Source organism: Osmerus eperlanus, chromosome 4 (genome assembly GCF_963692335.1).
Source record: "Osmerus eperlanus chromosome 4, fOsmEpe2.1, whole genome shotgun sequence".
NCBI classification, from domain to species: Eukaryota; Metazoa; Chordata; class Actinopteri; order Osmeriformes; family Osmeridae; genus Osmerus; species Osmerus eperlanus.
Window position 1 is genome coordinate 4,283,421 of NC_085021.1, and position 24,077 is coordinate 4,307,497.

The 24,077-nt window shown below is 40.5% G+C and overlaps 3 protein-coding genes and 1 long non-coding RNA gene across 4 annotated transcripts in view; 3 read left to right on the plus strand and 1 right to left on the minus strand.

The window, feature by feature from the left end:
• Positions 1 to 1,864: 1,864 nt before the first annotated feature.
• On the plus strand, positions 1,865 to 3,093 carry LOC134018351 (ladinin-1-like). The gene is made up of 2 exons (XM_062458255.1): positions 1,865 to 2,028; positions 2,731 to 3,093. The coding sequence occupies exons 1-2, from the start codon at positions 1,991 to 1,993 to the stop codon at positions 2,969 to 2,971; spliced, it is 279 nt and encodes a 92-aa protein (XP_062314239.1). The 5' UTR covers positions 1,865 to 1,990; the 3' UTR covers positions 2,972 to 3,093.
• Positions 3,094 to 4,504: 1,411 nt separating this feature from the next.
• LOC134019520 (uncharacterized) overlaps positions 4,505 to 24,077 on the plus strand; it is a 38,741-nt gene continuing 19,168 nt past the window's right edge. Inside the window, exons 1-10 of the mRNA XM_062460479.1 lie at positions 4,505 to 4,512; positions 4,989 to 5,274; positions 6,079 to 6,155; positions 6,419 to 6,587; positions 6,782 to 6,841; positions 7,336 to 7,379; positions 7,491 to 7,533; positions 7,879 to 7,922; positions 8,128 to 8,194; positions 8,490 to 8,621. Of these exons, the coding sequence (XP_062316463.1) occupies positions 4,505 to 4,512; positions 4,989 to 5,274; positions 6,079 to 6,155; positions 6,419 to 6,587; positions 6,782 to 6,841; positions 7,336 to 7,379; positions 7,491 to 7,533; positions 7,879 to 7,922; positions 8,128 to 8,194; positions 8,490 to 8,621 (930 nt within the window). The remainder of the gene's footprint in view (positions 4,513 to 4,988; positions 5,275 to 6,078; positions 6,156 to 6,418; positions 6,588 to 6,781; positions 6,842 to 7,335; positions 7,380 to 7,490; positions 7,534 to 7,878; positions 7,923 to 8,127; positions 8,195 to 8,489; positions 8,622 to 24,077) is intronic.
• Positions 5,044 to 24,077, plus strand: part of tnnt2a (troponin T type 2a (cardiac)) — a 51,575-nt gene continuing 32,541 nt past the window's right edge. The window contains exon 1 of the mRNA XM_062458254.1: positions 5,044 to 5,058. The gene's annotated coding sequence lies outside the window, so the exon portion shown is untranslated. The remainder of the gene's footprint in view (positions 5,059 to 24,077) is intronic.
• On the minus strand, positions 22,161 to 23,981 carry LOC134018200 (uncharacterized). The gene is made up of 3 exons (XR_009929891.1): positions 23,177 to 23,981; positions 22,997 to 23,132; positions 22,161 to 22,685 (listed from the first exon to the last, which is right to left on the minus strand). It is a non-coding gene; the product is annotated as an uncharacterized LOC134018200 (long non-coding RNA).

Sequence of the window (24,077 nt, forward strand, 5' to 3'; positions counted from 1 at the left end):
AGACTGAGGGGCAGGTTTGCTAAGGAAGAATTGTAATATTCTGTGATGACTTGTCTTTGGAAATGAAACTCTTAAGAGTCGCTTACCTTTTGGTCACATTTAACAATTTTGTATCACAAAAATTATTGGAGCACAAATTTGCATTGTGTGTCATACAGCTTTGGTGTGCTATACAAATAATGTTTGCTTATGTTACACATCACACATTGATTGCTTTTGTACATGTTTATAGTAAAGAATTAAAGAAGATGCATTGTCTACATTTATACGTGCTGGGTGCAACATTTAATTTTGTGTGTAATTGAAATTCATGTAGACTATACATTGCAAAGGTGTCAGAACTGAGAGCAGTCCAGTGTGATCTCTCCATCTCTGGATAAACCACTATATTGCACTCGAGATCCGTTGTCCTGCGACCAAAGAGCGACTTAACCGCAACTTAACCCATGGTACCAAAATTAATGTATCACGGGTCTAAAAATAACGTAACCAGCCGACCAAGGTACGACGTTGCGGCAACGTTGTCCATGGGACCACAAAATAACGTAACCAGCCGACCAAGGTACAACGTCGCGGCAACGTTGCCCACGGGTCTAAAAATAACGTAACCAGCCGACCAAGGTACAACGTCGCGGCAACGTTGCCCACGGGTCTAAAAATAACGTAACCAGCCGACCAAGGTACAACGTCGCGGCAACGTTGTCCAGGGGACCAAAAAATAACGTAACCAGCCGACCAAGGTACGACGTCGCGGCAACGTTGTCCACGGGTCTAAAAATAACCTAACCAGCCGACCAAGGTACGACGTCGTGGCAAGGTTGTCCATGGGACCAACTGGCAACATTCCCTTTATTACGTTGCCACAACGTTGCCACAACGTTGCCAGAAGGTAACGTCGCGGGTTACCAACTGAGCACTTACTGGCAACGTTGCCGCAACGTCATGTGTTAGCTGGGTAGTTCGAGGTGTATGCATAGGCTAACCATAAAATTAGCAGCACATTTCCCGTATTTAACAATGATTAAACATGGACTTACCTGAAAGTGATCAGGTGCATCGATGCACGGGCATCATTTCGCAGTTTCTTTCTCTTTCTTATTTCTGCCCCTGACTCCTGTTGTCTTTTTGATGCCATTTTCGAAAAGTTGACCCTACTGTCAAAGTTCGTCAGGCCACTGAGATAGGAAAGGGCAGCCACGGCGAGCTTGGGAAGTTGAGTGTGTATTTGTTTTGGGGGGGGGGGGGGGGGGGGGCACCATCGTAACTTTTTTTGAGCAATTAAATATATCTCTTGTTCTGCCTGTTTTGTGATATCCATGCCTAAAAGGTGCCTAATATTTATATACTGATATAATATCGGCATTATAATTATTAGTACTATGATGATTTTTGAGTTGGCAATTTTTTGGTGCCCCCTCAGGACTTGGTGCCCTACGCACAGCGCGTAGTGCGCGTTATGGGAGCGGGGGTACTGGGGGGGGGGGGGGGGGGGGGACACACCAGAGAAACCAGATCAGCCTACCCTTATAAGAAAGTTTGGGTGTAGCCTACATTATCTAATTTAAATATATATTATATATATAATATTTGGCTCCTCCAAATGTCAACATTGCATTTTATTCGTCTCCAGTGATGGGTTGGATCCAATTTTAAGCATCAACATTAGGCCCTAACTGGAATTTAACTTCAGAAAGATAATTTATTTTAAAGCTGCTATATATATATATATATATTATAGCGATTAGAATTTAACTTCTATCATAACTATTAAACTATAGATTGACCACATAGTTCCGCCCCCACCCCCCCCGCCCCCCCAAGGTCCTACCTCCCCTGTAATCATGTGATATTTCTTGGCTGCGCTGGCTATAGGTGGACCTCACATTTAAGTATGATTACTGCTGTGGCAGTTGTCTTTTTCCGCTCTTGAGTCAAGTGCATCGCTCAGCTTTACTTATAATACTTTTCCCGTTCGGAGTTTTTTTCTGAAATGTCATTGAGCAGGAAAAGCTGGTCAGCTCTTACCAGGTAAGCATAAAACATTTTAAATAGACCGTTGAAACTTTGAACAGCTGTGCACTTGCCAATAAGACACATCAGCGTTTACGAATGGAAACCTGTTTCTTTATCCGTTATTCGTACATTATTTTCTGAAGTCAGAAGTAGAGTGTTATTGTCTTATACGCGGTAGACTTTCTAAAGACTCGGTGGGCTACACGACAACATTTGATTGACGTGGGTAACATTTGATTGACACTAGCTTGAACTAGACTTGAACTACGGTTGACAATGGTTGATTTCATGTGAGCGGACTATGTTCAATCTACCTGCACAATTATGTCTTGGCCATGGTCCAGTCTCTTTTCATGGCATTTGTGAAGAGAACTTGCTGTCTTGACAGCTATCAGGGCTGGGCTTCTCCCTAGCGTGAAGTGATTATATGGACAGCAGTCTTTGCGTTTCTGATTGTAATTCCCCAGGTGAGCTAGTTATACAGGTTATATGTAACAGTTCATTGATTGCAACCAGAACATCAATATTTCCAGTTTGCCAAAGACAAATAGTGAACTAAGAGGTTATACTCAGCACCACTGAAAGTCTATATCTCACTCTTACTATTCTAGTACTGTGTGTAATGTAGTTAAGGCAGTGATTAGATGAAGATGTAGAGAATGTGAGTGTGTGTCTGAGTATAAATATTGAGAATATTTGTATGTTCGTGCGCCCTAGCCTGACCCGCCAGTGGACGATGGAGGACGAGGAGGAGGTAGAAAGGGAGAAGAGGCGGAGGGTTAGGAGCTCCATCAGCACTGCTGACCCTGATGAGCTTTCTCCCGGACACTCCCCCAAAGGCAGCCTCACCAATGAAGGCGCTCCTGAGCAGATCTCCAGCAATGACAGTGCTGCGGCTCGAAGCAGGTCAGAGGAGAAACCCTTTTGTGTTACAAATCAGACATCACTTTCAGTTTAGCTGTCAATGCCATTGTTCTCATAACATGTATTTACAATTGTTCTCAATCGCTTAGGCTTATTTTTTACAAATATATTTATTATAAATTGTACCTCCGCACAGTACGTAAGACCATGTCATTCCACGTAATAAACATTTATGAAAAATATATCTAATCAGATTTTGATAATTGAATAGATAATTTTGCTTGTGATGTCTCACATGATTAAATATTGTTTAGTAATTTTGAAGAGATTCACTGAGAATCAATTCATCAACAAGCCATGTGCATGTTATTATTGTGCCATAACATGAGGGATTGCTTTGAATGAATAGGAAATTCAAATCTGGTGGGGACAAGTAACTACTTTGAGATTTGAACTTGTTTTGAAAACGATTATTCTCATTCAAGAATGGAGTAAAGCCTTAGAGAAAAACTGTTAAGTAAGAGACTGCAGCATGTTGAATATTCCTTGTGGCTAGGCATACTCTTTAAGTCATTCACATATCTTACCCAGGGTTCAGTTTATCCTTGGGGAGTGTTTCAGTTCAATTCTGTAGCACCTTTTACTATCTACAAGTATAAGTGTGAATGATAACATTCATGGGTAACATTGTCTAAACATCCCTTAAAAAACTGCGATTTAATGCAATCTTTACCAAAATGGACAATTCAACTTCTCACCTGAACCCCTGATGCTGATTCATCACCAACCTGCTCAACATCTGTATCTTCAGGGTGCTTTTTTTCCTTCACAGTAATTCATCAATTTAATACAGACACTAACCATGCTTAGTTGATGGCTGACATTGGTCGAGCTTACAGGGATAGGCATATTACTATCCAAGGGATCATATAGGCCTACTTATTATCAGTTAATATCACTTTTGAGTTGCTAGCCTGCTGGTACTAGGCTAAACTGGCACAGTCCCATTATGTGGGTAGGTTAACTTTATCATTCTGGCTTCAACAAGAACACACTGGTCGAAAGATTGCAGACGCTAGGGATAGATTTAATACAAGCAAAAGTTACATGCTCTACTACACTAACAACTTTCAAAACATGTTTCCATTGTACAATTGGTGGCGATGTAAGGCTAGCAGGTTTGCACTGTGTGTGTAGTTTTCCTACTAGTTAGCTAACTAACAACGACCTTCTTGATATCTACTTACTCTCTGGGTGGTGAAAAAATGTCTGATATCTCTCTTCTTTTTGGGTGACATTTTCCTATCTATAAAGCACAAAAGGGTAAAAAATATCAATGCTGAGACCAAACGAAATACTAATATGAGGCTTTATGATTTCCTGGCGTACTGCCAGCTCTCTTTCTGCAAGTCACGATTCACGAAGTGTTTCTGACTCTGCCACTTCAGCCAATTAACTTAAATGACATCATTTTGTCTCGCAGGCTCGAGGGCGCATTGGTTAACTTGTAAATGTATTTTTCACTTTTCTCGGCGACGAACATAGTATAATGAGTGGTTCTCAAACCTGTCCTCCACGTTTGAGATGTTTTCCTGCTCCAACACACCTGATTCAAATGAATGGGTCGATGTCTAGGTATGCAGAAGCCTGTTAACGACCCATTCATTTGCATCAGGTGTGTTGGAGCAGGGAAACATCTAAAACGTGCAGGACAGGTGGTACTTGAGGACAGGTTTGAGAACCACTGGTATAGATTATAATATGAATGAGTTTTGCAAATAGATATTCTTTTCGAAAATTAACAAAATATTGGTGGGGATGATTGTGTCTCCCAAACTTTGGTCGTTTCTAGTCCCTATGGTCCCTATGGTCCCTATGCAAACCTACGCCCTTGTGTCAAGATACTATATAATGTATAAGTAACAAGTGTACATTTCTATCTGTGTTTTTGAAAATGTTATCTTAAATTAAAAGATATATATTTTACAAGGAGATTCTGTAAAACACAAATAATAAAAAGTATATAAAGAAGGTATAGTAACAGAATGAAAGCTCTCTTATGATTTATTGCATTATTTGAATGGGCTTGTGTCTGTGTGTGAATGTTGTAGTGCAGAGCAGATACAGCTGGACTTTCTGAAGATGCTGCGTGTCCGAGATGAGAAGAGGAGGAAGAGGCATGTGGAGACGCTGAGACAACAAAAGGAGGGGGAGGAGAAAGGAAGTGGGAGCCAACAGGTCAGGGTGGAAATCTTGGGGGACCTGGATGCAGAAGAGGACGAGGCAGAGGAGGAGACAATAAGGAAAGAGAAGAGTCCTCCACAGGCAGCACCTACTTCCGTGAAGGGCTCCGGTCCTGCCTGCGCCTCTACGGTAACCACCAGCACCGATCCACAGGTGTGCGAAGGGAGATAGTGTGCGTTTGTGTGTGTGCAAGAGATCAAGTTCAATCTAGGAAGCTTTCTTTATTCTGCTAGTGTCTTTGCTGTCCCTTTATTCAGTGGTTTCCAATACTGGTCCTTGGGCCTCTCTGCCCTGCATGTTTTAGATATTTACCTTTTCCAATATGCCTGATTTAAATGAATGGGTCGTCATCAGGTTTCTGCAAAGCTTGATAACAACCCATTCATTTCAAACTGGGGTCCCAAGGACCAGTATTGGGAAAAGCTGCCTTAGTAGTTAATTTACTTGACAATCATTTGACATGTATTCATAAACAGTTACATTCTTATTACACTACAGAAGTACAGCCTACTGTCTGCTGTTATACCACAGAGGGTTTGTTGGCTGTTAATTATCTACTGGTTTTATACCACCAGGAGAGACGGGAACCTTTCCCCTTGACCAGAAAAGAAGTTGCACACATCAAATTCTGACCTTTATTCACACAGACATGAAGGCACACACGCACACAAAATACAAAAGAATGAACACATACAAACAGTAAAGGCTGGTGCATATTCACAGAAGCTGGCACAGACCGACTGACATACACAAACACTTTTCTTTTTATCTTAATGTTGTGGTTTTTTATACTTTGCACTTAAGTAAAAGGCTATCATCTTAGTGTTATCTTTTATAGCACCATATAATTTCTGGCAACATAGCCATACTCTGTTGTGTAAGTCAGGTGAGTCCTTGTCTTGATTGGGGTTATGTTTGTTATATGTAATTGTAATATGTTCTGCACTGCTTTTACAGAATGAAAATGGTTCCTCATTGAGAAACAAAGACTCAAGCACCAAACCACCACCAATAGGTTCTCATAAGTTTGTCAGGTAAGATGGACCAGACACATAAAAACAGTTTTTACACGTGTTTTTACAACGGCTTCTGACTGTATTCCCTTTATCTCCCTCCCTCCCTCCCCTCTCTCTCTCTCTCTCTCTCTCTCTCTCTCTCTCTCTCTCTCTCTCTCTCTCTCTCTCTCTCTCTCTCTCTCTCTCTCTCTCTCTCTCTCTCTCTCTCTCTCTCTCTCTCTCTCTCTCTCTCTCTCTCTCTCTCTCTCTCTCTCTCTCTCTCACACACTCCATCTCTGTAGTTCTATGTCCATCTCCTTTGACAACAGCTGTAGTCATACTGAGAGGATCAACCCTACAACTCCCACGAGCCCTCAGTCCCCAACCCTATTTTCAGCACTGCAACCCTTGCCTGCCCAGAGCCCCTCCCCTAGAGGGGCCCAGAGCCCAACCCAAAATGGACAACTTCCAGTAAAAAAGCTGCTCAGACACACACACGTTTGGTGATATCTAATTCATTAAATCATGACATTCCTGAGTGTTGCAATCACACATTGCATTTCACTCTATTTTCTCTTGTTGGCGAGTAACATATATTACATTATGACTTAGTATATTTGACAAGTTATGAGATCTCTCAGTAACACGTCTGATTCATACCACAGGACAGTTCTAACAGCCGTCCTGCCTTCGTCAGACAGAGCTCCAGGACAGCCTCTTATAGGGTGATTACTCACACATGCACGCACACAGACATAAACACACATCTTCACAAATGTAGTTATAATCAGTGCACAAGCCCACTCATCCACTATCTCTACATAACATGTACCCCACTCACACATACCCCTGCACACCCAAACCCAGTACACACACAAACACACACGATTCTGACAGTAGAAGATGGACGCTGATTGTTCCCTATCCTAATTTGACTGTCAACTCAAGTCTATATACATAAGAGCTCTCATTCAAGGAGCGTCTAGGTTATTTTCTTGTGTCACCCGAACCCAGCAATAACCTTAGATATTAAGTGCCATACTGCCTGTTGTAATGTTACCTGCTTTTACTGTAATCTCTGTTCAACTTCTGACATTGGAACATTGACTGGAATGTCCATATCAGTTTAACATTTTCAAGTTGATATGTAGTGTGTAGTATGTATGTGTGCGTATACATTTTTTACTCCTCATGCTTAAACTCTTCTGCTCTTCCACAGATGCTGAGAAAGCAAGAAGAAGAAAGAATGCCTTTACAGAGGAGGTGCATGCACACACACACACACTAACACAAACTGCTACTACTGTAATATGCTGTAGTTGTTGGTATTTCTTCTCATGGTGAAATTATAATATCTATGCTACCCTCCATCAGTGCGAGTGTGCGGACCACCTCCAAGGCCTTTGAAGCTAACGCGGTGAGACTGGCAACCACACATTACAATACATTAAATTACAAGCTGCGGGATAAATTCATTCTCCATATTATACTTATCCAAGTTTTAAAGAAATCTGTTTTGTGCATTTAAATTAGTTGAGAATGAGCTAATATATCTTTCTGGCAATCTTTGGAGAAACAGCTATATATATAATGTTTTTACCCTTCAAGTAATGTCTTCACATCACTAGCATAGTGTATTAATAATTATCCTATATAGAAAAATTATTTTGAGTAACAGCATTATGAAATGCCAATTAAACTTGAATCACAGTATCTGGAGTTATGAAGAAGATACTGAAGGTGTATAATTTCTCCTACTTAGGACCAGGAGCAGGAAGAAGACAATACATCACCTTTCCAGAGAAAGTGAGTGTGGATTAAAAATGTTAGATCTGATTTCCTGTCCTTTTAATGTGCACCATGTATCACTAGCCTGTCATGTTCCATGTTTACTTTCAGTCATGCTCAGCTTTAAAAAGATGTGGCTCTACAACTATTATTCTGCCCCTAAAGAGGGTTACAGGAAGTAGTTAGAAGTAGTTGGTGGTGAATTCTGTCATGTTCCTTCCAGCTCCAGGCAGAGGGTGTCATCCCGCACCATCCAGGAAAAGATGGAGAGACTGGCTCATGCTGCCCAGGTTGGATGTCAAGTACTAAACACAATGTTACACAACAGAACACAACACTAAACACATTGTTACATGACGTTGCATAACAAGATGTAACATGGTGGCGCCTAACTTTTCACAGTTCAGAGTAAAACAACACAACATCACAGAATCAAACCAAACAGTACAACATAACCCACAACCACACAGCATTACACCTTTTGTTGACAATATAAAAGCTGTGTTGCTCATTGGATGTGTGCTTGTAAGAGAGTTAAACTACTTTCTCTGTTCATGTCCCTCCTCCCTACCCCTCTCTCTGTAGAAGTCAGATATGGTGCGTTCTCCTGATGTGGCACAGAGGACCCTGTTCCTGCTAGATGAGGTCTCCAGGAAGAGAGGACTGTTTGAGAAGGACCCAGCTGCCACCCAGGCAAGCCCTGGGTTGCTCAAACAGGTAGAAATATCATAGGGTCGCCATACTACAGTTTCATTCCAATCCTTCACACTGATCTTAAATGGACAGGGTTGGTATAAGTAACAGTAATTCCATAAATCCTTTGAGAGGATCCTAACGTTCAAAGACCACACCAACAACTGAATAAGTTTGGTAGTTTCACTTGAAGGCATAACAATATAATGTTCCAGGCAGACTCTGGATGTGGCAGAGGAACTCTGGGGTGTTATCTCAGTAGATTACCCTTGAATTGTCTGGATGTAGAAAGGAAAGCTGGAGAATAGAGGAGGAGATGGGGAGGGGGTGGGGCATGAGTAAAAACACAAATGAGTAGAGAAATATTGTATTTATGGTCCATTATTGATTGGTCCCAGGTCTATTTTGTGATTTGTATCAGATGGGAATTAGGTGTGTGATTGATGTGACTGTCTTGATTGTCATCAGATAGGGATGGGTATAACCAGGCTTTCCAAAACAGAGACAGTTTAAACACTTGTGTCGAAGATCTACTAAAATAATAATGCAAGGAATATCTTTGTGTGTTTGTCTGTCTGTCTTTCTTTCTGTGTGGTTTTATAGTGGGATTGTAGGGCAACAAGTGTCCAATGATTATCTTGAGAAACGGGTACTGTGCAAAGTTTTAATTTTGCAGGTGTACATTTCAGAACCCATGGGTGCGCGGTGCCGCATTTGGATAAGGGCTTTGAGATCCCCCCCCCAAAACAATTACAGCCAGTTTTGCGATTGATCCCCTTCAGCCATATTGAGGTGGCACTGTACAGTGGTGGATCTCTAGAACATTTTACATGGGGTGGCAAAGGAGTGGCAAGAGGTGGCATGGGTAAATGGTACGTGGGAATCCCTATATGTGAATGGCTAAGACAAACACAAAAATACTTTTAAACTACGGTAGTTATTGTTTAATCATGCCCTTACACACTACAAGCGTTTTTGATTCACGACAGGAATAAGCATTAATTTCAGTGCAAAATAGTTTTTTTAGCTTTATGTAATACGAACATTACGTTGGACTCATTGTTATATTTCCATAAATTACAACCCCAATTTTTTTTTTACCTGTGAGTAAAATGAGTCGGGGCTTTTGAGAAAAATATTTTTCCCACCCTTGCAGGAACCTAGATTTATGAAGTGACAGATCTTTCTTTTTTTACCTGGCTTTTTCAGTTCCTCCTGGCATCTTTTTCCCATCCATTTTATTATTTTCGCATCAGCTTAATCTTGCTAACTTCCTCCACAACAATAAATGACGGTTTAGGGTTGTCTCCATGGCAACAATCTTGGTACACGCAATTGTGTTTGAGAAAGAGAGCATGCGCGACAACTGAAAACTGCACTTTTTAATGCACGGTCTGATCATGCGTTTATTTAAATTAAAACCTAGTGTAGCCTATTAGTTTACTTATCAGTCACATAGTAACTTAACAAACTTAGCACATATCGTTTTATTCGGTGTGTGAAAAAACAAAGAAAAAGCAGGCGATCTGCTGGTCCAATTTATGAGCAGGCAGAGCAGCCTACCGGGAATTTCTCCCGATTCTCCCGATGGCCACTCCGGGCCTGTGACCAGTGTTCAAACTAAACAAAACTGCATCTTTAAAAAAGTTTAAAAAGCAAAATGAAAATTCAAAATGAAAATTCAAAGTACAATATTTGTGTCCAAGATGCAGTGGACTACAAGTATAAAACAGCAGACAATACTCAAGTACTTATTGGGTGTGCTTTGCCTTCGGCAAGGGCACAACCTTTGTTCTCTCACATATATATTATTTATTATTGTTTATTTTCGCCCCCCTAAGGATCAGTCAATATTTGGACTACATACACAACGGCGGTGTCAAAAGGTTCGTCTTGTTAGCGATTGCGTTGGTTGTATTTTTATTTACGTTCCGTTGCATGGTTTAAGTAGAAATTGCGTTTTTGTGGCGAAAAGTGAAGCTAACGGTGGCTAATTTGCTAGCCACAGTCACTGACGTTACTAACGTCACTACGTCACTAACGTCACGAAAACGCGTGACTATCTTTGGCAGAACATTCGTTTCGCATCTGTTAACTTGGGGGATAGCTAGGCTAACTATAGCTTTACTGCAAGGCAGCTGCAGAAACGCCACAAGCAAAGAGGCCAGGGTGATAACTATTTACTCATTTTACTTTGTGATATGTGATGTGTAATGTACAATATAAGCTGATATTATTAAGGAAGTACATCTACTTTCGGAAACAGTAGTCTACTATTTCACTGAAGTATTAGCATCATGACATTAGCCTGTGTTGCCCGGGCAACACATACTACAGTGGTCTATGATGTATCTGTTTTCAATCGTTAAAATAAACATTCCTCACATATACATTTTCGTTGTAGGATTTATTATGACATTAGATTACAAGTAAACGATTCGTGGGTGAAATTATCATTACCTGTGGTTTCAATCCAGTGTATCACTGCAACGCTGTAGCCTACGCGAGACACTACAAAAACATCTACACAGCTGTTTAGGAAGTCAAATGGCGACAGAACATGTTCGGCACTCCCCTTACTTAAATCAAGTCTATCTAACTACTAACCTGAACTTCATTGCCACAGCCTAAACTTTGTCAATCTGTTCATGAAAATAATTAATTTCAGCCTAAACCATACAACGGAACGTTAAATCCAATTCAACCAACGCAATCGCTACCAAGACGAACACAGCAGTAGTCTACTAGTACTGTACCGTAGTAGTACAATTTACCGGGGCAGCTTCTCCACACAGGGCTATATCGCATTTTGCGTTGTTACTGACAATGGTCGCTACCAGTGAGCTTTTTATGAATGAGCGATTTTCCACTAAATAAATGTCAAGCTTATTTACGTTTTGGGGGGCATATTTTCAGTTAGCAGATGGTACTGTTTGAATCGCGATACCATCTTCTACTGCCGGGTAACGTCGTAGAATAATCTTCAAAGGGGGTTCTTTATTAATGAATGAATGCAATGAGTAGGCTACATGCCTGAAAATATCACGAGAAGGGAAAAACTTAAAATGACGTTTAAGTCATAGAGATTAGGTCAATTTTTACACCGGTCTGCCAAATGTATTCGTTTTGATTCAACGATGAGGCTGCCTCTTGCAGGGGAAATGAGAAGACATCTATTTCATTCTACACTTCACTCGTATTTTCAGTTGTAAATGAGCAGCATTTTTGTCTGTTTTTTTTTTATCTATTTAATCTTTATAAATAATAACTATCCATTTTCATATAAAATATACAGAAATCAGTTGTAAAAATGTCATTCAAAAACGGACCCCTGTGCAACCGACGCAAGCAAGCACACCCTACAATTTTCCCAGAAATGGTACCCTCTCTAGTTATTATTATTATACATCTGCCATGGGAGTCTATGGCAGCCCCTAGAACCACATGCTCAGAAGTTGTGAAATTTGGCACACTCTTTGGGACCTGTCCCCTCATCACTTTCACCAAGTTTCAAGTCTCCCCTTTCAACCCTCTAGCGCCACCAATGGGTCAAAGTTGAAGGTGTGTTTACACACGTTACCTTTGAACCATATGCCGCATTTTCCAAAATGAGGTATCATTGGATTCCCTGGATCAAGACAAGTTCAACGCACTCTATGACGTCATACCCAGTCATATAGATTCTCCGCCATTTTGAATGTTAACGAAAAGCGTTTTTTCGCTACTCCTCCTACAATTCTTGACGAATCTTCTTCAAAATTGCCACAGATGATCTTCAGACCAAGCCTCACAAAAGTTATCCCCTGGAGCTTTGATTTTCGCAACCGTTTTTTTGTTACAGCCAATCAAATTCAGCAACTGATCCGGAAAAAGGGAAGTGAGGTCATATCTTAGTGAATCTTTGATGCATTGACTCCAAACTTGGTGTATGGATTCATGACCCTGTTATTAAGAGGTCCGAAAAAGGTAGGGTCATTTGAGCTCTACGGGGCGCTACAATAGGCTAAACTGTGTTTTGACCAATAACTGTTGATTTGTTTGTCGTATTTAAGTGATTCCTATGTCTCGTGATATCTTAAGAGATCCCGTGTCTGACGCATGTTAACGCATGATACCAGACGAATTGATGAGGCCGCCATTTTGAATGAATGAATGAAACTTTTTTCCCTACTCCTACACAATGTATCCAATATTCACCAGATTTGGCACAGATTATCTTCAGACCACAATCACCTTGACATGTCAAAATAGGACTGAATTACAGCTGTTGGGGCAACAATTTGGGCCAAATCTGACCACGCGTGCCACAGGAGAAACAGCTTACTTTTTGTATACAGTAACTGTACACAGCAATTCACAGCGCTGAAAATGGCTCACTGGGATAAGACTGGCTCCTTTGAAGTGCAAGGTCGTAGGTTCGAATCCAGCCAAAGTCTCAAGTATGTCATGATACTGGTTTATCTGTTTAGTGATGCCAGGTATGCGACAGTAGCTGTCGAGCAGTATAATCATAATGGTCACGATAATGTTTCATTCTCAGGGGATTTATACTCAGAGTCAGATATATTGTGCTTAGTCGATATAGCGATGCTACATCTAGCCAGTGCATCGGATTTCTTGCATCATAACTTCTGAACAGATTTGTCATAAATCACAAGATTGGTCTCTTCTGATTCTAAGTGGCATACTAAGTCGAAATATATCACACTGTCCCGTGTCTGCCATTTTGGGCGTTGGCCATTTGGAATTTTCATAAAAACAAACTCCTCGTTCGCCGTTGCTCCTATTTTCATGGACATGTAATCAAATCATTTTCAGACCACAATCACCTTGACATGTCAAAATAGGACTGAATTACAGCTTTTTATACTTGGGTCAAATCTGACAACGCTTCCCACAGGAGAAACTGCTTACTTTTTTTTATACAGTAACTGAACACAGCATTTCCCTGCAGTGAGAATAGCTCACTGGGATAAGACGGGTTCCTCTGAAGTGCAAGGTCATAGGTTCGAACCCAGCCACAGTCATCAAGCATGTCATGATACTGTTTTTTTGGTTTTCTGATTTTTGTCCAATCTTCCCCAGAATTGGCAGGTATCATCGTCAGAGCAACCCTCACTGAATTCTTCAACAGATTTTTGAATTTCAAAACCGTTTGTCCGGTACAGCCAAATGCATGCTTGGCTAATTGTTAAGGAAATTTCCAATGAAATGTCTCCCCTGCTCCTCAGCGCGCGCGCTCCACATTCTCACACACTCAGCCTTTCCCTTGACACACGCGCAAGCTTGGCGAGACGCATACACAACATTTCAGGCAATTGTGGGCTGACCAAGCCCCCACTCATTGCTTGGTCTTTAGCAAAGGCCCATGTGGATCTTGATGGTATTGCATTTCCGATTTTGTATGCAATGGTAAAAAGTTCTCAAAATCCTGAAACATTGATAGTATAGGCCAAGAGTAACTACCACACCACAAATGGCCCAATATCACCCATAAGTGACGCTACAGGCCACGCCCTGATACACAAAGATACAAGGCTTTCTGGAATGGGTAGGCTCACCAAGCCCCCTCCCTTCACTCCTTGGCTTGAAATAAAAGCCCTTGTGGATCTTGATGGCATTGCATTTCAGATTTGTTATCCCATTGGTAAGTCTACAGCATGGATGTTTCTATACAGTGACAATTTGTGAAGAATATACATTTTTCAATGGTTCGCAATGTTAGGAGGAATCCACCATTGCTGCTTGCAGCTATATTTAGGTTCCTCCGGTAGGAGGGAACCTATTGTTATTGTTGGTATTCTTATTATTATTTTTCTTCTCCTTGCGCCCCAATATCTCAAAAAGTCCCTGGTCATAAATATGATACTACATCCAAGTGGGTACCCCCACACCAAATATGGGCCACATCGGACCATAGGGGGCGCCACAGGCCACGCCCAAAAGTCTGATTTTCAAAGTGATGGCATTTCCACCCCATTGCTCCAATTCTTCTGAAACTTGGTGTGCATGCCTCATTTTTCATGAGGAACAAAAAAGCCTCAAGGACCCATAAGGTCCGCCATGATGGACTTTCCTGTACTGTGATAATTTGGGAAAACCTTCAAAATTCCTCTTCTCTTGAACCAAAGGTGAAATTGACTTGAAATTTGGTACAGATATGTATCATTGACGTATTTAAAAACGTTACTTAAGGCAATTGAATCAAGTACAAAATGGCTGAAATGGGTGTATTTATGTAAATGTACACATTGCCTCAATATGTTTGTGTCACTAAATCAAATGTATTTTTGAAGGATGGTTCAAACCTAATAAGCTTTAAGGTGACATGCCTCTGAAGTACCATGCAAAGTTTCACCTTGATATGTCAAAATATGACTGAATTACAGCTGTTTGAACTTGGACCAAATCTGACAATGCTCGCCATTGGAGAAACAGCTTTTTTTAATTATCCAGTTATTGAACTTTGTGTTTTCCATGCCTGGGAATGGCTCAATTGGCTGAGATGGTGTGCTGGTAATCAAGGTTCAATACCAGTCAGAGGCATAGTTTTTAATTTTTTATTCTGACCAAACGGTTTCTAGTCTCCCGATAAATCCTCCGGTTGTAAAACATAGCAATGCGTGTTTATTTGAGCCCATCACAACACTCCGATCATCTGTTTAGCGAGACTGTGTAAACCACTGCAAAACAAGCCAGGTTCACCACAGTAGCTAGCTACTTGTAGTCTACGCATGGTAGAGATAACTCTAATGGTTATCTCTAATGAAGTAAATTAATTGTTCAGGTGGATCCCTTGCCTGTTGCACAAATTCATTTCAGTAAGGACACATCCCCACTGATGCTAGGCATGATTTGAAATTTGACAAGTTATGGCACTCCTAACAACCTTTTTAAAAAAACTAGGAGTAAGTTATTCTTTACAGCAGCAACCCAGTCATTCCGTTGTCCCGTTTTTATAGGAAATGTACAAGCAGTTTCAACTTTGGACGAATCTTACAATGCTTACCACAGGAGAAACAGCTTATTTTTTTATACAGTAACTGAACATGACAATATTCAGCACTGAGAATATCTCAATGGGCTGGGATGGTGACCTGTAAAGTATAAAGTCGTAGGTTGGAATCCAGCCATAGTCTTTTGGCCTGTCATAATTTTGATTATCTGTTCAGTTCAACAGGATGACATCATTCTGAAGTACCACAAACAATTTCACCTTGTTATGTGAAAATGATTGAATTAGAGCAGTTTCAACGTTGGCTGAATCTAACAACGCTTACCACAGGAGAAACAGCTTACTTTTTTATACAGTAACTGAACATGATAATATTCAACACTGAGAATAGCTCAATGGGCTGGGATGGTGATCTGTAAAGTATAAGGTAGTAGGTTGGAATCCAGCCATTATCTTTTGGCCTGTCATAATTTTTATTATCTGTTTAGATAAACAGGATGACATCATTCTGAAATACCATGCACAATTTCATGCAATTTCACCTTGAAATGTCAACTGTTTCTTAACCTTTGTCCCAATGTTGACCAAAGCTAATACTCTGCCCTTTCTATTCAAAGAAACAGTTCTATATCTCAACAGTTGGTGTGTAGCAGAGAGGATAGAGAGACTGCTTTGTAACCTTATGCTCATGAGTTCAAATCCCCATTCAGCCTGTTGTTGGCCAAACATGAAGTAGTTTTGCTCTCTTGTTTTCCAACTCTCGATCTTCGATAGTGTACATGTTTATAATATTTTGCCATTTTGCGGAGGAACCCACATCGCTGCTTGCAGCTATATTTATTATTATTATTAATCTTCTTCTCCTTGCGCCACAATAACTCAACATGTTATTGGTCACAAATTTTCTAATTTGGCACATTGATACTACATCCGAGTGGGTACCTCCACACCAAATATGGGACACCTTCGACTGTAGGGGGCGCCACAGGCCACGCCCTAAAGTCAGATTTTCAAAGTGATGGCATTTCCACCCCATTGCTTCAATTCTTCTGAAACTTGGTGTACATGCCTCATTTCTCATGGGGAACAAAAAAGTCTCAAGGACCCATAAGGTCTGCCATGATGGATTTTCCTGTACAGTGAAAACTTTAAAATGCATCTCCTCTTAAACCAAAGATCCAATTGACTTGAAATTGTGTACAGATGTGTATAATGGATGTCTTTATATAGGGTGACATGGAATAAGAAATGCAATAAAAAATTGCTGAAAGGGGTGTATTTATGTAAATATCCACATTGCCACAATATCTTTGTGTCAATAAATCAAATATAATTTTGACTGATGGTTTTTCAAACCTAATAGGGTTCAAGATGACATCACTCTGAAGTACCATAAACAATTTCACCTTTGTATGTCAAAATATGATTGAATTAGAGCTGTTTCAACTTTGGCTCTATCTAACAACGCTTACCACAGGAGAAACAGCTTACTTTTTCATACAGTAACTGAACATGACAACATTCAACACTGAGAATAGCTCAATGGGGTGGGCTGGTGACCTGCGAAGTATAAGGTTGTAGGTTCGAATCCAGCCACAGTGTTTGAGCCTGTCTTAAAATTGAATATCTGTTTAGTTATTATTATTTTATATTTTATTTTATGTTATTGTATATTTTATTTTATTATAATTCTACTTAGTAATGCTAGTATTGGTACCCTTAGTATAGATAGTCCACATATTTAAATTTTAGGTCCCTATATGTTTATTGTATGCACCTTCCTGCCAAAGCAAATTCCTTGTCTGTGCAAATTTTCATGGCGAATAAATATCATTCTGATTCTGATTCTTAAACAGGATGACATCGTTCTGAAGTACCATGCGCAATTTCACCTTGATATGTCAAAAGATCATTGAATTACAGCTGTTGAAACTTTGGCCGAATCGAACAATCCGTGCTACAGGAGAAACGGATTCCTTTTTTTATACAGTAACTGACCACATATTCTCATCCTTGAGGGTAGCTCAATAGGTTGGAAAGGTGTCCTGCAAATTGCAAGGTCACAGGTTTGAATCCAGGCACAGTGTTTTGGCCTGTCATAATTTTGATTACTTGTTTTGTTAAACAGGCAGACATCATTCTGAAATACCATGCGCAATTTAATGCAATTTCACCTTAAAATGTCCACCGTTTCTTAACCTTTGTCCCAAAGCTGACCAAAAACTAATACTCATATCACGCAGTCGGAGCACAGCTAGATAATCAGCATCAGCACCCTTGGGTACCCAGCATGCAGCGCGGCATGTCAAAAAACGCAAAGACTTGTAGAAAATTGTTTGGTTACAACAGCCGTGCGAGGGATTTCAGTTGTTGTGTTCGTTCAGTTAGATGTTTGTAATGTTATTGTTTGTTAGTTAATATAATCTTGCTGGTCACCCTGATTGTGCCTATTGTGTAACTATCACAAGCTATTTTCGCAGGCAGCTGAACATGAGCTCTGCCTAGCCCTGTTGTCCACATGACTATTGTTAGTTGTGCATTGACTGAGATTCTCGAAAGAGATCAACTCAAGAAGAGTTTCAATATCCTACAAAAATCTAATACTCTGCCCTTTATATTCATAAAATCTCAGCAGTTGGTGTTTAGCAGAGAGGCTAGAGAGACAGATTTGAAACCTATGCTCATAAATTCAAATCCCCATTCAGCCTATTGTTGTTGGCCAAACATGAAGTAGTTTTGCTCTCTTGTTGTCCAAGTCTCGATCATCTACAGTATAAAGTTTATAATATTTTGCCATTTTGCGGAGGAACCCGCATCGCTGCTTGCAGCTATATTTAAAAACTTATCATTACAGTCCACATATGACTTATGATCACCCATCTTTTTTAGGAAAGCTCAAGGCGACGGTTGTTGTGCTTTGCAGCTAAATGTTTCACAAACAATATGTGAGAGTAAGTGGATTTTATAGGACTGCTTAGCTAATCATACAAATGATCGATCTCCCAACTGGCACTGTATTATTGTGTGTTGTAACGTAAACTCAGCAAAACAGCGTCCATCAGTAAACGTTATGGATACAAACAAGAGTTTATATTATATATTAAGCTGTTCTTGTCTTTACTAAAATCAAAACTAATCAAAGGGCAGAGTGCACTTACAAATGAAGCGATTTGACTTTTGGTTAACGTAATAGACTCGCTGTTTTTGCTGATGCTGACTCGTTTTTAGCATACATTACATTCATTACCAATGTAACTTTAAGTTAAACATGTGTGTTTAAACTTCAGCTGGGGAAACTGACTTCACCTTCAGAGGCTCGGGCGCAGCTCAGTTGCTCCAGTCTTTGCCGGGATGCAGTGCCACTGCACCGCAGCAGACTCGCTGTGTGCGAGCCAGACTGTGTGAACGCCGCTCTGCACGTTGCAGGGACGTAGCTATTTGAGGGGCAAGGGGACTAAGAATATGTTGAAAATAAAAAATGTAGTTGTTCACTTTCGGTAAATGTATTGTTCAGTTCAATGTTTTGAGAAGCTTGTGGACATAGTGGCGGATTGTTTTTACAAGTACAGTTTTTGGATCCCCAAAGTTAGGGGGCAGGGCCCCCCCTTGCCCCCCTCTAGATCCGCCCATGGCACTGTAGGTTACTGTACATAGCGTTGGAGCGTACCTTTAGCTGAGTTCCACAAAGCGCTTGAACAACTGATCTCACGCAACAGTGTGTGAAGTCAAAATGCTGTGTATTGCTCTGATGAGTGATTTATGAACATTTAATATTCCTATAAAGTGCATCGCTTTCTGTGACAAACTCATCAAAGACAAGCGGATTCCGTAAAAGATTTCAAATGTCAATATGGCCAGGTGAGCAGGGTTTTCTTTATGGAGGAGATGCTGGCTAGTTAACTAAGAGAAAGACAATATATATGTACATGTTATTGATATTTAACTACGTTACTTGTAGGCTATATATAGTCTAACTTCACTACGCTGGTGTCACGGGTATGTAACAGACGTAGCCACGCTCCGTCTGACAAGGTAGTTCGCCACTCACGGGATCTGACTCTGACTTGCCAAGCGCGACCGCTACCAACTACGCCAAAGAAAAACTAGCTCTTCTTTGACGCGGATGGCCTCTTACATACCTGAGGAGCGAGTTTCACGGTTCTCACTCCGTTACACTCACCCCTCTGAAACTCACTCAGGCGGTTAGCTGACGCTAACCTAGTGAATCCGGGTCACGGCACCAATGTCACGGGTATGTAACAGAAGTAGCCACGCTCCGTCTGACAAGGTAGTTCGCCACTCACGGGATTTGAACGCTCGGCCTCCTACTTTCCAAGCGCGACCACTACCAACTACGCCAAAGAAAGGCGTTTCACGGTTCTCACTCCATTACACTGGTATCAAACGGCCAACCATGTGTTTACCACGATAAAAACTATCTGATCAGTTCTCAAAATGTAAACATTTTTTATGAAACAAATCCTGATTGATGATTGGGTTGATTGTCCAGCCAACATGTTATTCAGTTGTTTCTAAATGGTAAACTGTGTTTAAGAGCTGGCATACACTCAAGCAGAAGAGACAACAAAACCTTACATCACAAATCAGCTGAGACATTTTGGAAGATTGACGACGCAAAGTTAAAGGCAGGGTAGGCAATAGGTGCGGGTTAGCCCTAAGCGGCTAACCCGCTTGCAGTCGGGGAGGAGTTAAAAAAACAGCTTGGCAAAGTCAGACATTCCTGCTTGTCGTGGTTAGCTGCATTGACGTCAGTCATGGCCGATCAAGCGCTGTTTGCTTACTTTATCGCTGACAAACTGCATGGTCGCGAATTTAATTGTTTTCGCATTAGAACTTGCACGAACCAGTGCACTGAAATTTGTCATTTTATGTATTGGGTTATGTTAAACTCTCTCCAATCTGCAGATTGATAATACAACCAGAACTCAACTAAACGTAGTCTTTCCGGAAGAGGTGGACTAAAACACTTTCTTCAACAATAGTAGGCTATTGCAGTCTGTCAATAAAGGCAAATGTTTAATTCATTTGTACTGTTTGGTCCGGATTTGAGCATTGGCGAAACTGAAGGTGTCAGAATAAATACAAAAAACGCGTCAAAGTTGTTGTGTGTGAGTCTGGACTAGGGATGCACCGAATACAGGATTCGGTTTCGATCGAATATTGGGCTTTTTGACGGGGTTCGGTTTCAGCCGAAGCTTAGAATTTTTTCCACCGAACCCTATGCTTGCACTACGCGCGCTACGCTGGTTGACATAATGAAGCCGTTGATTACGAAAAGGTGTTTACGTAGGTGGACCGTTCAATGAAGTAGGCTGAGAGAAGGTGAACATGGAACTTGTGAGCAGAAAAGTGTTGTTTGGCAGTACTTTCAGTCAAAAGAAGGCGATTCAAGTCCAGCTACATGTTCAATTTGCAATGATGATTTGTCTCGTGGTGGAAAGGACCCTAAACAATACACAACATCTCTGCTGTTAAAACATTTGCGTATGAAACATCCAAAAGAAATTTAAGAAATCTAAAAGGCTAATATTTTGGATATTGATTGTATCTTGAGATAGGGTAAACATAGGCATATGGTAATTGTCAAAATAGTTTTTCCCACTTGTCTTCCTGGCATAATGTTGCCTATTCTCTTTTTTTACAGTAAAAAAAATAAAATAAAAAAAATACACTGCTGTGGACGTTGTTTACTTCATTAATGTGTTTACTGTGTTAATGGACTGAGGATGGGAGGAAGATTCGGTTTCGGATTCGGCAGAATCTTAACCAGTGGATTTGGTATTCGGCCGAACCCCAAAAATCTGGATTCGGTGCATCCCTAGTCTTGACAATCATGAAATAGCTGTGTCGTCATTAGGTGTGTTGGACTTCATGCGCCGCCGGCGATGCATGAAGTCGAATACACTTATTATAACCCGTGCAGTTGCTCTTGAGAAAATACGCTCAGCTACACAGCTGGCAGTTCTCAAATCAATCTCATGGTACTTTGATGGCATACGTCACAGTGACCTAGCCTGCCGGCGGCGCTGACAGCTGGCTGGAAGCAGTGCATGCTGGTTAGACTTTTTGTCGACTTGAGACGGCGCCGCCTGCGCTGCAAGTTGAACACACCTAATGTTGTTGAGAAACACTTTTTTACACCTATGGGCTGAATACACAGCGACACGCGCTGCCCAAGTGCCATGCCATGTGTCATTGTTGTGTGTGTTCTTACATGTGAATGCGACATGGGGTAATTCGTGAAAAAAACAATGCTGCTCTCTCAGAAGCTCCCTCTCTTTCGTGGACTAACTACACTTGTCTCCCGGCAGTTCTGTAGTCAGGCAGCGCGTTCATGTGTTTTGTGGGAGTGGCTTTGAAGGGAGGGGGTGGGATATTATTGTAACCCTTATTAATAATAAGTTACAAGTGTGTGTGGTGTATTTAGGACTAGATTGACAGAAGACCAAATTCGGCTATGGAGTCTAGCATACACAATAATACCCGGAATCACAACACACAATTACTTTCCTTTTTGGGAATAACAATCCCTTTTATTACATTAAAGATGGAAATAAAATAAATCAGAATATACCCTTCTTGTCCCAATTATTGATTATCAGTTTCTTATTAACCGTTTAGTTTTATGCATTAACTATTACCTATTTGTTATTATCCATTTACTATTTATTAATATTATTATTATTAATATTATGTACTAACGTCTATTCATTATCTATTAAGTTCTAATTTTATTTATATATTAACGCAACTTATTTATTCAATAATATTACTCTTTCCGATATCTTTGAAATGTTACTTTTTCAAACAATCCCCTTTCAAATAATACCTTATAAATAATTCCCCTTTTAAATGTTACCCGGGTAACAAAAGAAAAGAAAATACATCAATATCAATGGTCTAAATAACAATGTAGCTAACACACAAATCTTTGATACCTAGAACCGGTATGCACACCCTACCACACTGCAGAGTGGACTGGTGTGTATAGGACAAAGTCTCTCAATCTTCTGCATGCAATTCTTTGAAGTTCTTCTCCGTTGGGTTGTAGCTCGCCATCAAATGTGGAATCCAATCCAGGATCAACTCGAACTCAAACTCTCCAAAAAAACCTGACCTATGTGGGCAAGGTCAGAACTTATGTTCAAACTCTTATTTACAATGAATAATTATAAACAAAACAAGAATCTATTCTAAATATGGTATATACACTTAGTACCAACTGGCCACATCGATACCAAATATATATGACCTCGTGCTCTGCCTCGTGCGACAGTAGCTATGTAGCATAGCTATGGCGACCTAGCCACCTGCGCTACCAATTAACAAAACAGTTCCCAAATTCAAATGAAACATCACAAATATAATACATATCTTAACAAACATTGTTCGAGTGACATACATAGCATAGCCAAGTTATCACTTACAATACTAGCAACGGCATTTCTTACCAATGCGGTACAAAATCTCGACTGCAGAATCCCCACAACTCGCAATCTTCAATTCGGTAGAACCCGACAATGTGAAGCTTATTCTTTAACTGTTTGAGTGATTTTTTTCTAAATTAACCTCTGTTCCGATAATGTGAAGGTTATTCTTTAACTGTTTGAATGTTTTTTCTAAATTAATCTCTGTTCGTCAACGTGGCTGCTCTCATCCTCGTCTTGGTATGAAAAAGAAAGAAGAACGAGCACACGCAAGTTTTATTAGGCACCTGTCTCTGATTGGTTATTGAATTGGGGGTTTCTGATTAGTTGTGCCAACTTAATAAGTATTTTTATTTATTTTATTTTCAAAACAAAATCGAACCATCGCTCCACTTCAGGCTAACATCAAAACAAACAGTGTAAAACAATCCATGAATATCATATTTTAACCTGGGTTAAATCTACCCCTCTTGAATGTATGCACGTCCCTGTGCATGGCAAAGGTTGACTAGTGATAGGTTCAAACGATAAACTCAAGTTTGCTTCAGAGTCTTTTGTTTCTGACAATGCATCAGTAAAAGCTATGCTCAAGCCTTGGAATAAAGACTGAACTATAGATACGAGTGGATTTCCAAGATTTGCGTATTGCAACCTTTCGGGTTTCTCTCTGTTTCTTGTTGAACGTCGGATAGTGCTAGCTTGTTCAGCAGTTTCAACACTTTCACCGGGTACAACATCATTAGTTTCAATAGGAACATCTGCATCAGAAACATTACGGGTTTTGTTGGCAGAAGTTTCAGCTTCAGCAACCTCAGGAATAGTACTGGGTAAGTACACATCTACTGGCTCATTAATCTCAGCTTCCTCTTCAGGTATATTGTCAGTAGTAGAAAGTGAGCTACCACTGCCAGAAGTGACTGAAGAGACCATGGGAGCTTCTTGCTCTTTACTGCAAGAACCATCAAGCGAGTTACTTGTTGGATTTTCACCAACTACCTCATCAACAAGTGTGTCATCTTGCACTGCTGTTTTCTCTGGTTCGCCACGGTTTGATTTAGGAATTTCGTAGACAAGTCT

What these genes read in the sequence shown, in the direction of transcription:
- LOC134018351 (XM_062458255.1), top strand. Translation starts at nt 1,991, where the DNA reads ATGTCATTGAGCAGGAAAAGCTGGTCAGCTCTTACCAG. An exon ending in AGCTGGTCAGCTCTTACCAG is followed by an intron (nt 2,029 to 2,730) that starts GTAAGCATAAAA and finishes CGTGCGCCCTAG; the next exon opens with CCTGACCCGCCAGTGGACGA.